This window comes from Porites lutea, chromosome 4 (genome assembly GCF_958299795.1).
Source record: "Porites lutea chromosome 4, jaPorLute2.1, whole genome shotgun sequence".
In the NCBI taxonomy this organism is placed as follows: domain Eukaryota; kingdom Metazoa; phylum Cnidaria; class Anthozoa; order Scleractinia; family Poritidae; genus Porites; species Porites lutea.
The window spans coordinates 960,438-972,372 of NC_133204.1; the positions used below are offsets into that span (position 1 = coordinate 960,438).

An 11,935-nucleotide genomic window follows, 5' to 3' on the forward strand; every position below is an offset into this window, starting at 1 on the left:
CTGCTTACTCGATATGGATGACTTTTTCAACAGCTATCTCATCCTGTTATAGCGGTTTTCCAGTGACGTCATCAGATTTCTCAATGCCTTTTAAGTAAAATTACTTTACAACTTTGCATACGTATTTTTTGTTCTTACCAATAATATAACTGCATAGCGGAATTTTTCATTGTCACAGTTCATTTATTAGCTAAAAGGTGGAAACTATCTGTTGTGTTGTAAAGTAAAATCACACCACGGCTTCCTGTTACTTCCTTGCAACCATATTCAAACGCAATCTAAATAAAGCTGGTGTGATTATTTTCCTTTACAGGAAAGTCTACACGAACTTAGATTATTGTACAATAAATCACATATATTGCGGAGTAAATCTTATTTATCAGAGAGAACGAATACCACGACTACACGAGCTGATGCCAGCGATGGTGGTTGTAGTGCAACAGGGTAGTATTTTGTGTTCCATGCTTTTTCGTGAACCTCGCTTTCAGCATTATATTCACAGCATGTCCATAATAATCCAAATTGATGTTAATCACGTTCATGTTTCTCTTAAGACGACTGTAACACCCGGGAGAAATTGGAAAACAAATATTTAGCGCTTAACGCTTGGCGTATTATGGGCAATGTGAAAAAGATGAATCAATGACCTACCAAGTCAGCCCGATTTTTCTCTGCGGTCTTTACTTTAGACAGAAATATTGACTCTAGAAATCGTAACCTGGAAATTTGGTGCTACCGAACGGAGTATTGCGCATTAAAGCGGTTTTTTGATTTTGCTGTAAACAAAACATATTAAGACCTTCAGCTTGCATGATTGGAGAGTTTTCATTTCAAGTGTTGTTTGTGGGGTATTTGTTCTTAATCACCCACTCCCTCCATCATAAGGAGGATTCTTTGTAGTGGTTTAGAGTTTAATTGCTCTTATTATAAGTATAAACTGAGGCTTCGCTTTTAGTCTTGGCTAAATCTAATAATTTTACTTGTTTAATCTTAGTATACGTTTGTCAAGCCCTAGTGTTGCTGAGTGTTATTTTCTTGCCTTACATTAGCAGAGCCCGAACCCGATGCGTGCAAGTTACTTAAAGATGGACAAAGCACGTACTTTGAAAAGCAGGAACTGAAGTAATATTAAGAACGGCCCTCTCGGATGTATGAGTCAAAAAGAGGAACATTGTAAGGGCAGCAAACCGTAACTTTTGACCGCACAAGTGAAGTAAACTCAAAGATGGACCCGAAATTCAGAATGTTATGTTTGTACTATACATGTATTTAAAATTTTAAAATAGATTTTTAGTTGATAATTCACCTGAACGTGTAGTTTTAATAAAATTGCTTTTTTTGTTAGCGATGAAACTCGTAGATTGCGAGATAAGCCAATATATACCAAATAATTCCACCAACAAAAATGATTAAACCGCAGGTGAAAGAAGCTATATTCAACCGTCTGGTAATGGCTGAGAGTCTTCTTGCCCTTTCGTAATCTCCTGCGTCATATGCTTTGTCCACCTGGTATAGTAAAACATTAAAAGTAGATCAGATATATCATGCCATGTAAAAACAACTTTTCAAAAATTTAAATATTTAATACTAAATTTGTGCTGAAAAATTAAAAGACTTTAAACGCATTCTAAACCATAATTTCATGCACCACGTTTCAATCGGACACCATTCAGGAAATCTCAAAACTTTGATTTTTGATTATTTTAAGTTTAAGAACTTAGCGATGCTGTATTAGACTTTAATAGTGAAATGCATGAAAAGCCCATAATTCAGCAAGGAGATACACTACCAAACTCCGCGGTAGTTTCAATTTTAAACCCCAAATTTTGCCTTCTGTGGATGCCTGAACTTCGAAAGATGAAATTTTAATGTGCTAAAGACAGTGTTGTCCTTGACTAAAAACATCCCAGGGCAGGTTTGCAAGAGTGACCAGAAAATTCTTCAGTTCCAAGTGGAGGAAATATAGGTTTAAAAATGTCCTTGGTTAAAAATATCATTTTGAAAGGTGCTGCTACACGTACGTATGTTGATGAAGTAAATGTTAAAGATGCAAATTTGTTGTTTTCTTTCTTCATTTTTTTTTTTTAATTTATACTGCTGGCGGATGTCTTTTTGTTTGTTACAATGTAGTTTGTTGGAATTTGCTTTGCTTAACTTACAGTTGTTATTTCATACGATCTTGATCGAAAAATACTTGAATACTCCCACGTAATAACTGTTGGGGGAAGTTAGATGCCAATACCTCCATTTTATCCCATCAATTTTGACCCCGGTTTCAGTCTGACAAATTACAATTAATTATGGTTTCTTAAAATCTTCAGACACGTTGGTCAAATTTTCTTAATATTTTCGTAAGGTATAACTCCGATACCATGATTCCCAAGGCAATATTTTGCCAAAAAAAAACACATATAAAAGTGCTTTTTTCCAATGACGTCAAAATGTTTATTAATTGGCATCTAGAACGCCAGCAGCAGCCAGCATATTCAAAGGCTTTAATCCCCACTCCCCACCCCGTTGGATGACCAACGGGTTCAGACGAAACTCTGCAAGCGACGGAACGTGCGCCTACCTTATACTTTAAGCATGCATGATGGGAGTAAGATGCTGATTGGACTTTTTAAAAAAATATATAAAATCAAGATGCTATATTTAACAGTGTTCATACCAAGCAACTAAAGACCATGGCGACTACACTGATAGGAAAACAACAGAATAGTAAGGTAACGATGGTTAAATGCTCGTAATTCTGGGGACGAGGAGGTTGTATCTGGACAGGCTGGTAAAATAAAAAGAAGAAAATAAAAAAAAAACAGGTCGAGAGTTGAATATCAGGAAGGTTGGCAATTTTCATGCTCAGGGTCGGGTTGTCTAAAGCTGGGTTAAGATAACCCACGGCTAATTTGAATTCAGATTTGAACGCTTAAAATTAAAGTAAATTCAGTTTAATTCCTTTTTTTTTTAACTGGGCCCAGTGGGCCCAGTGAATAGAGAGCCGGTTAGTGCTAACCTGCGTTTCTTTTATCAAAAAGTACTTCCGCGGATAATTTTCCCTATTCTTTTTAGAGTATCCAGTTATCAAATTGTAGGCAAAGAGAATTAAACTCAATTTGTTTTTTAAGCTCTTATATATCAAAGTTCAAATTTTAAACTTACCCTGGATTATCTTCGAACAACCCGGCCCAGGTGGTGATAAATATCTGATAAATTTGTGATTTATTCATTTAAAAACCATTTCTCAATTTGTGATTGGTTTAATCCATCATTTAATAAAAAGCTGACAAACTTTGAAAGTTTATAATAATGTCATGTGTTCCAAGCTAAAAAAATATTATATAATACACGACTGGAGTCACACACCTGAGAAGCAGTGTAGAGTTAGAGATCTTAAAACTGGCTAAGAGATGTCACTAAGCCATGAAGAATTAAGTAATTAGGAAATTACGGAATTTATTACCATTTGGTCTAAATACTCACTTGCAAAGCTTCATCAATGGCATGTTGCTGTCCTTGGGCTGGTGAGTATGTTTGCAGTTGATATACCAGCTGTCCAAAGTCTGGATTTCTGGAAGGAGCTATGTATTCATAACTTTTCTCTTTAGTATCTTCTATACTTTTTAAAAGCAGGGTATAGATTTCATTACCCAATATCTGATGCCCAGGCCAAATGAAAATTAAGGGAGAAGTCTTTAAGAATGCTCTCTTGACAAATTTACTGGTTTTTCTGAAAGCTATTGTGGATTCAGTTTGCTTTCATTTTAAACTTTTTTCTCTATTCAAATTTGACTGAAGGCACTGGGAGACTTTTGTACCACCCATTAAATGAGATAGAGTGCATTTCTTTTTTTATGATCTTGGATTCGTACTGCGTCAATCAATAGCAAAGTTACACAATCTGAGAAATCTGAGTATTTGTTTTACCGAGCTTAATCCCGACAATGCTATACTTGTTCCCAGACCCTTCATATTTTTCATTTACAGTGTTAAAGGCCAATGACCTGTCCCTCCCTTACTCCAATCCGTTATCTTCAAATGTTGGGAAATCACTACAATTTTGTGAAAGTTCCACTAGATTTATAGAAGTTTAACATATGTAATAGGTTCAGCCAAGATCTTTGTTAACACAACTCCGCTAACTTGTTGATGGTTTTTAAATTTGGCACATTAGATATGAGCCTGAAGGTACCTTGGGCAATGTTTTCCCTTGAGCTCATAATTGTTAATTGCTGTAGCTGAAAGAAGATTTTAAAAAACAAGAAGGAATGAGTTGAGTTAAATCACTTGTTCTGTTACGAATTTTAGATTTGCCCAAGTGGACCGGCTTCTGATATTAGTGGACACTAGCAATTCTACATCATAAGTTTTGAAAAATGCATTACCCTTCGACACGAAGATGTGATGTAATTATGTTTCTTAACAACGAAAATAAAATTTTTCGAAACTAAAACTCAACACTAAGCTAATTACATTTGACGGATATACAAAACTGAAGAATGTAATCAAGAGAAAGGTAAAGGCAAAGAGGCAAAAGCTGACTGAAAATAAATATAAGTCTATGCTTACCTGAGAACGGCTTTAAAGATCACTGGTATTAAAGACTAGAATTCTCTGAAGCAGATTTAACAATATGAATCATTTTTAGTTCTATTATCGTAATTGATTTTCACTGACTGAATCATACGAAAAGTGATTGGCTAGCTGATAGCTTGTTTCAACTCAAATGTTTATTATTTTAAATAAGTATTTCACAATGGTATAACTAAAGTTCGTAAATGGTGAAAGAGTTTTAGTAGCTTTTTTAAATGATCTCATAAATAAAATGCAATCTTTTCTTGTTAATGCTGGAACCCCGAAACCAGAAAATACTTGTTAATGAAACGTTGAATGAATGGGATGTGGAGCATTTATAGTCAAACAGTGATGACTCCGGGATTTTCTTTTTCCTTCCTCTTTTTGGGCTTCAGCATGAGTAATCACAAATGAAAAACCAGCATGGTATGTCTTTTGTCACAAATTCTCTTTTGTAAAGTGCGTTAAAAAGGAAGTGAAAACATTTGATGTACATCATACATGTTTTTAATAACTTCCATTAATGGCAGCGAAGGTGCATGAATGCAAAAATCGAAACAGAAAACGACAATTGGTGACAGTCTTGATCAGCAATGTCAGCAAATGTCAGAGGCGTTCGAAGGCCTCTCTCCTAACTTTGTCAGTTCAATTATTATGATTAATGATGGTCACCCAGCTTGTCTAGCTTTACAGTTATTTTGGGTGTCCAACTACTCTCTTTTTATTAATAATAATAATTCTTGAGTATTCTTTTTGTTTCTTACAATAGAAAATGAACGTCTTTATTGCAACCTCGTTATTGTTGTTAATGGCTTACATAAACATGATTTAAATGAGGTTAAACTAAACTCTACATGAAAAAGAAACTGCCGCCGGTCTGTGAAACTAACACAAATAATTGAAATAACAAAGTGAATGTTCAATAATAATAATAATAATCGATGAATTTAGTCATTCAAAATATTTCCCCGATTCTGATTGGCTAAGAGCACACGCATAATTCACCATAACCAGCAACTGATGACCAGATTTGGAAGAATTTTGCGATTAATCAGCCGATGACGTCAAAAGTCCAGCTTTCTTACAGGCTAATGCACCGTTAACCGAGAAGACCTGGGGACGAGGCTAAGTTGTTTTGGTTGTGACAACAAAAATGGAAGACATTTCACTCGTTTCAAGAGTAAGACCTGGGCGAAATAATAGCTAACAACATGGCAAGAAAAGCAAGAAGACCACTCAAAGAGTGACATCTGCTATTTGGAGAATATTTGCGGATCTGAACAACCCTAAACGTGCACTATCGAAGATCAACGTGACATCGATGGAGGTAAGCATTTTTTTAGCTATTTTTTTAAACTAGGAATTATTTTGAATGAATAATAGTACAATTATTGAATTGGGCTTTCTTATCATATGAAGAATTGTGGAGATCGAGGAGGGTGTTACTCAGCCTCATTCATTAATTGTTAAATAATTCATTCAGATATATTATAAAATTGATCAAATGCACATCACATCAAAGATTTAAACGTAGGCAAGTGAGGAATGTCGCGAAGATCGCGCTGTAAAACATTTCATAACTTGGGCGCTGAGTGAGCCACCTGAAAGGACCCATATATCACCTAGTGTAACCTTGGTTCTAATTGTTGGCGACACTAGCAAAATCCCACCAGACTATCTGAGATTATATGCGCCTGCGGATTTCAGAGAAACTAGGTCCTGAACATAATTATGTATGGCTATGCTATGAACAGCCTTGAATGCACATTGCAAAATCTTGAAATGAATGCGCTGCTTTAACAGAACCCAATGTAGCTTATACATCAATGGTGTCATGATGAACGTGGGGCGTAACCCACAAACCTTGCTGTAGTGTTTAAGGTGGCTCGACTGGATTTTTTGGGGTTGATACCTCCCAAGTTTGAGCATTAACTACGTCGGCATGAGTAAAGATATGGAAAAAAGGTTACCACAACTGTATTATATGAAGATGAAAATTTCTTATGATCTGGGTTTTATTGCAATCGGAGTCGCCATGGCAACGTAATGACGCCATTACGTTTTTCATTTATCTTTGTGTTTCTCTGTACCAGGAGTTTTTTGGAGAAATCGCTTAAGGGAGTATGTACCTGCCATAATCGCCTCCATTATGGCAAAGTTTGAAGAAATTCTATGAGAGCGTTTTCGAGATATTTTGAAATGCAGTTTTAAGAATCATCAACGCAGTGAAATAGCATGCTAGCCGCACAATTCGCTAATATTTTAAGAAAATGATAAGCTTTGGGAACGCGGCTTCATCTCATAGTGGATTGATTCCATTGAAAACTGCATGCAAAAAAAGAGGGGAATTGCTCTGGGCGATCGCGAGTAAGAAGAATTTTATTAACTTGCATTCAGCTGTTTTTGATACAGTTTTTGGAGGTAATTTGGTCCATGCCTACAAATTTCGCATTTTTCCAAAAACCGCTCGATAAATTTTTTTATAAATTCGACAATCCCGAGATCAATCGTCAAGAAATATTCCCTGCAAGTTTCAAGAACATTGAAAACAGGGAAGGCTTTTAAATAGGGACTCAAACATAACCAATTTTCTCCCCAGATTTTGTGTTTACAAGTGAGCGTCCTCATTATTCACTGGCATTGTTTTCAAGTTTCATATGCACGTGCACAACTAGCAAAAGATATAAATTTGCATACAAAAGAACTCTCGATTACTTTCCGAAGAAATATCCGGTACATGCTAATAATTGGCTTGTCGTCACAGATAGCAGTGAGAGCCGAAACGGTGAACGTCACGGCTCATCGTGTAGGATGCAATACTTAATTATCTTACTCGGGTTATAAAATCACAGAAACTATCACAAAGAGTTGCTCTGATGTTATAATGTATCACTAACCTCTTTACCCGGTAATTAGCATATCCCGGAGATTTAACCGAGGGTCCTTTTTGATGCAAATTCTATCTTTTTGCTAAATGTGCACGTGTATATGAAACTTGAAAACAATGCCAGTGAATAATGAGGACGCTCGATTGTAAACACAAAATCTGTGGGGAAAATTGGCTATATTTGAGGCCCTATTTTAAAGCCTTCCCTGTTTTCAATGTTCTTAAAATCTGCAGGGAATATATCTTGACGATTGTTCTCGGGATTGTCGAATTTATAAAAAAATCTATCGAGCGGTTTTCGGAAAAATGCGAAATTTGTAGGCATGGACCAAATTACCTCCAAAAACTGTATCAAAAGCGTCTGAATGCAAGTTAATAAAACCCTTCTTACTCGCGATCGCCCAAAGCAATTCCCTTCTTTTTTTGTATGCAGTTTTCAATGGAATCAATCCACTATGAGATGAAGCCGCGTTCCCAAAACTTATCATTTTTTTAAAATATTAGCGAATTGTGCGGCTAGCATGCTATTTCAATGTTTTTATGATTCTTAAAACTGCATTTCAAAATATTTCGAAAACGCTCTCATAGAATTTCTTCAAACTTTGCCATAATGGAGGCAATTATGGCAGGTACATACTCCCTTAAGCGATTTCTTCAAAAAACTCCTGGTACAGAGAAACACAAAGATAAATGAAAAACGTAATGGCGTCATAACGTTGCCATGGCGACTCCGATTGCAATAAAACCCAGATCATAAGAAATTTTCATCTTTATGTAATACAGTTGTGGTAACCTTTTTTCCATATCTTTACTCATGCCGACGTAGTTAAGTCTCAAAGTTGGGAGGTATCCCCCTAAAAAAATCCAGTCGAGCCACCTTAAAACACGCTGAACCATGTTAAACTGTGAGGCAGCGCAGGTAGACCAAACGAAAGGCTATAAATGGCGATATTGAAGGATAAATAAAAACTCCCATTAAATACATATTACGAATGGGAATCGTTGTTTTATTAACGTTATATATAATTATTTTGAAACAATTAACAAGAAAACACGGCAAAAGAGTACATAGTTGAATAAACTACAAGAATTGAGAACACAACGTGAATAAACTGAGGTTACGATATTTTGACCGGACAATACCTGTCTTCATCAGGTTTATTAGGAAAAATCAAATTAAACTTATATGGGTACAATTTAAATGCTTTCGTTAACAGCTGAGTTCACTAAGATAGCAAAACGAATAATTATAAATGTTACGACTCCAACACCACTGAGGAGGGCAATTATATTCAGCCACATAGCGATCTTGGAATTTCTTCTGGCTCCTTCATAGTCGCCACCATTATATGAACTGTCCACCTGTCGAAAATATTTTTAAAAAAACAAGATCAGAAGTTAAATACCCATTTAGTAGATTCGAGGTGAAAAATGAATAATAGTCAAATTGTTCATACAACAGGGCTTGACTGCTAGCGTTACTAATATCGGTCTGGGCTTAATGTTTCCCAACGGCACCGAACGAGGTTCATTTTGAACAGCTAGGTGTCTAGCACTCTGTAGAGAGGGTTGCTAGCTAGTTTAAATAAGTTGTAAGGCTTTTTTCAGAGGCCTAATACTACAGTATACATAACCATGATCATGATCGTAGAAATGTGTTCCTAACTGTTAGAGACTTGTACTCCTACCCTGGCCTGCTTGCAGATTTTCTTAATCTCTGGACTCGACTCCGTACCATCAAGCCATCAGCCTCGAGCCAAGGAAACTGACCAGAAGGGTCCAAAACAGCCAAAAGAAAGATTAATTTTCGAAGATAGGTCTAGTAAAAGTGGTTTTTATTTCTTACCATGCAGGAGAAGATCATAGCGGCTAATCCGATAGGCCAAGCGCAGAACAGGAAGGTAAATATCGACAAACCAAGCCACGTTGATGGACGAGGTGGAGCAGATGGTAAGATGACTGTCTGCGTGGCCTGATAGGAAAGGCAAATAAAGAGTAAATTTCAGACAACTTAGTTACTCATCAATATTTTACAAAACTGTGTAACAGAGATGGCCAAGTTGAAAAAGACTTTTAGGAAGTTTTTTTTTTTTTCAGAAACCAGTGATCTATTTTTCCAAGATAAGCATTTCCCAATGTATGAGTTTAAAGAGGGGCTTTTCAAACGCTTATTTGGTTAATGACAACGCCTGTAAGCCGTTTTTAGAACGGAATCAAAATGGAGCATTCAGTGTTTATACGATGTAATAAATTGGTTTCTTTGCCTGCTTAGGTGAATAGAAAGCAAATTTTAAAAACGTACAGGCATTATTACGGTGGATGTATGATGCACCGGAGCAGGCTGAAGAGTTTGAAGAGGATACGTAGGCTGAGAAGCTGCAAATGGATGAGTAGGCGCAGTACAACTGGGCTGTGGTCCAGGATAATGCCCAGTAGCTTGTCCTAAGTACCCTTCGCTTGCAGGGAAATGTAACTGAGCTGGGTAAACCGGCTGCGTTTGGGAACGTGACGGGATTCCACTCATTTGTTGTTCGGTGTAGGGTTGTGGCGCAGCGGCCGCATCTAGAAAATAGAAAATATTTAGAAATATAGAAATATTTGGATATTATTAACAAGAAGTAATGCATTATTTTTACTGGGTTAATTGCGTTGTAATAAGAAGAGAAATGCAATCATCCAAAAGGTATAGATGTGTTTCCTGCTTATTTCTCTTTAATTTGAAGAACAACGACTCGAGGAATAAAACAACTGATCGGAGAATAAATCACACCTGTAACTTTTGGAACAGCAGCAACTTTCTCAGTGTTGGCCATCCCTAGGTCATCATAGAAACAACTTTCATCAAGTAACCAGTTGTTTATGACTTGAGCTCAGCCGGGATTTTTCCTGAAGTGGAGAAAGAAGATGACGTTAGCCCTGCGCACATGAACGTCTTGAGGAGACTTTTTGTATCCTCCTCAGAGAAATTCATGAAGGTATTAATGATAAACAGGACAAATATAAAACAGGGATTGCTACCTTTTGGAGTATTCATTAATCTTATAAAAGCCTTCGAAACCGTCGATCACGACATTTTGCTTGATAAGCTCAATCACTATGGCTTTCGTGGAATAATTAATGATTGGTTCTCCTCACATCTCAAAAATCGCACGCATCAACGCAATTAGGCCATGAACAATCAGATAATGCCGTCGTTGGATGTCGTGTTTGTCAAGCATCAGTTCTTGGATCATTGCTTTTTTTGTTATATGTCAATGATATCCACAGATGCTCGAATAAATTTAGGTTTTATCTCTCTGCAGACGACACTAACATTCTCTATGTGGACAAAAATCTGAAAGTTCTTGAGACAATAGTAAACAATGAGCTACAAAACCTTTATAACTGGTTGACAGCCAACAAACTAACTCTTAACTTTAATAAATCCACCTTTGTAATTTTTCATCCTTACCAAAAGCGACTTGCTTACCAACCAAAACTTTGCATGCTTGAAAATGAAAAGAATAAATATGTTCGTCTCGAGTCTTAGTCTTAAAATACCTGGGCGTTCGTAATAATCAGAATCTCTCTTGCAAATACCACATTGATTCTATTCAGTTACAAAAATTAGTGAAAATGTTGGGATAATTGCAAAGCTATGCCACTCTGTACCTCCACCAATACTACTGAATATCTATAAGTCACTAATTCATCTCTATTAAAGCGTCGCGTTATCGATCTTCCCTTGCGTAAACGGAAGTGGCTCTGAGATAGAGTCTCTTTTTTTGCAAAACAAAAGCAAAAATATTAAAAACATCATGGCATTCAAGCCGTTCTATAGACAGGAGCTCTGAATAAGCAGAATTATGAATTCCCATGAAGTTTCGGAATCGAGTGGGAATTCGGCACACTTCTTTAAAAAGCAGAGCAAACAACACTAAACGTAACACGAATCGTTTTAACTCTTACTAGTATTCTTCCTTAACTCTTACTAGTATATTACTCAGATGCGCAAGATTTCAGATCAGTATAGGTTGTCAGAGTAATAGCTAGCGGCGACAAATAACCAAATGGACAGACCGTTTAAAGTAAAGATTAATGATAAATTTATATTTTGTCGTTTAAATTCATAATATTAAGGGCTGTCTTTGGCATCCTAGCTTATCCAGGGCAACAATTATCATTTTCCCAAATATTTGTACAATACTGTAGCAGAGTTTGATATTATAGATGTCGTGAAAGTTGGTTTTATTTTTTCACTTGTGATGCCTCATGGCCGATTATACAAGCTGTTGTCTTTAAATAGTGAGAACTCTAATATTCGTAGTAACTGGTCTACAATATACTAGACGCGCATTCTTATTAGCCCTCTACGGACAGGACCATCAGGAATTCTTACCTGTTAACACTTTAAACGGAAGAGCTTTGGTTGAAGTCTAAAAATGAAGAAATAAAGCTGTTACTGGGTGCGGTTGATAAATTAAAAAGGAAGTACAGCCT

The 11,935-nt window shown here is 36.4% G+C and overlaps 1 protein-coding gene and 1 long non-coding RNA gene across 2 annotated transcripts; both read right to left on the reverse strand.

Moving 5' to 3' along the window:
* Positions 1 to 2,666: 2,666 nt before the first annotated feature.
* On the reverse strand, positions 2,667 to 4,249 carry LOC140934979 (uncharacterized). The gene is made up of 3 exons (XR_012165147.1): positions 4,187 to 4,249; positions 3,478 to 3,575; positions 2,667 to 2,779 (listed from the first exon to the last, which is right to left on the reverse strand). It is a non-coding gene; the product is annotated as an uncharacterized lncRNA (long non-coding RNA).
* Positions 4,250 to 8,436: 4,187 nt separating this feature from the next.
* Positions 8,437 to 11,935, reverse strand: LOC140932670 (trafficking regulator of GLUT4 1-like). Its single transcript, XM_073382188.1, has 5 exons — positions 11,835 to 11,935; positions 10,227 to 10,342; positions 9,759 to 10,018; positions 9,303 to 9,428; positions 8,437 to 8,818 (listed from the first exon to the last, which is right to left on the reverse strand). Exons 2-5 carry the CDS (start codon positions 10,267 to 10,269, stop codon positions 8,654 to 8,656), a joined length of 594 nt encoding a protein of 197 aa, XP_073238289.1. The 5' UTR covers positions 10,270 to 10,342; positions 11,835 to 11,935; the 3' UTR covers positions 8,437 to 8,653.

Excerpts from the sequence above, each read along its gene's own strand:
- LOC140932670 (XM_073382188.1), bottom strand. The coding sequence starts at position 10,269 with ATGGCCAACACTGAGAAAGTTGCTGCTGTTCCAAAAGTTACAG. Across the intron at positions 9,429-9,758 it reads CATCCACCGTAATAATGCCT|GCCACGCAGACAGTCATCTT; the intron begins GTACGTTTTTAA and ends CTTTCCTATCAG. Across the intron at positions 8,819-9,302 it reads CTATGATCTTCTCCTGCATG|GTGGACAGTTCATATAATGG; the intron begins GTAAGAAATAAA and ends TATTTTCGACAG.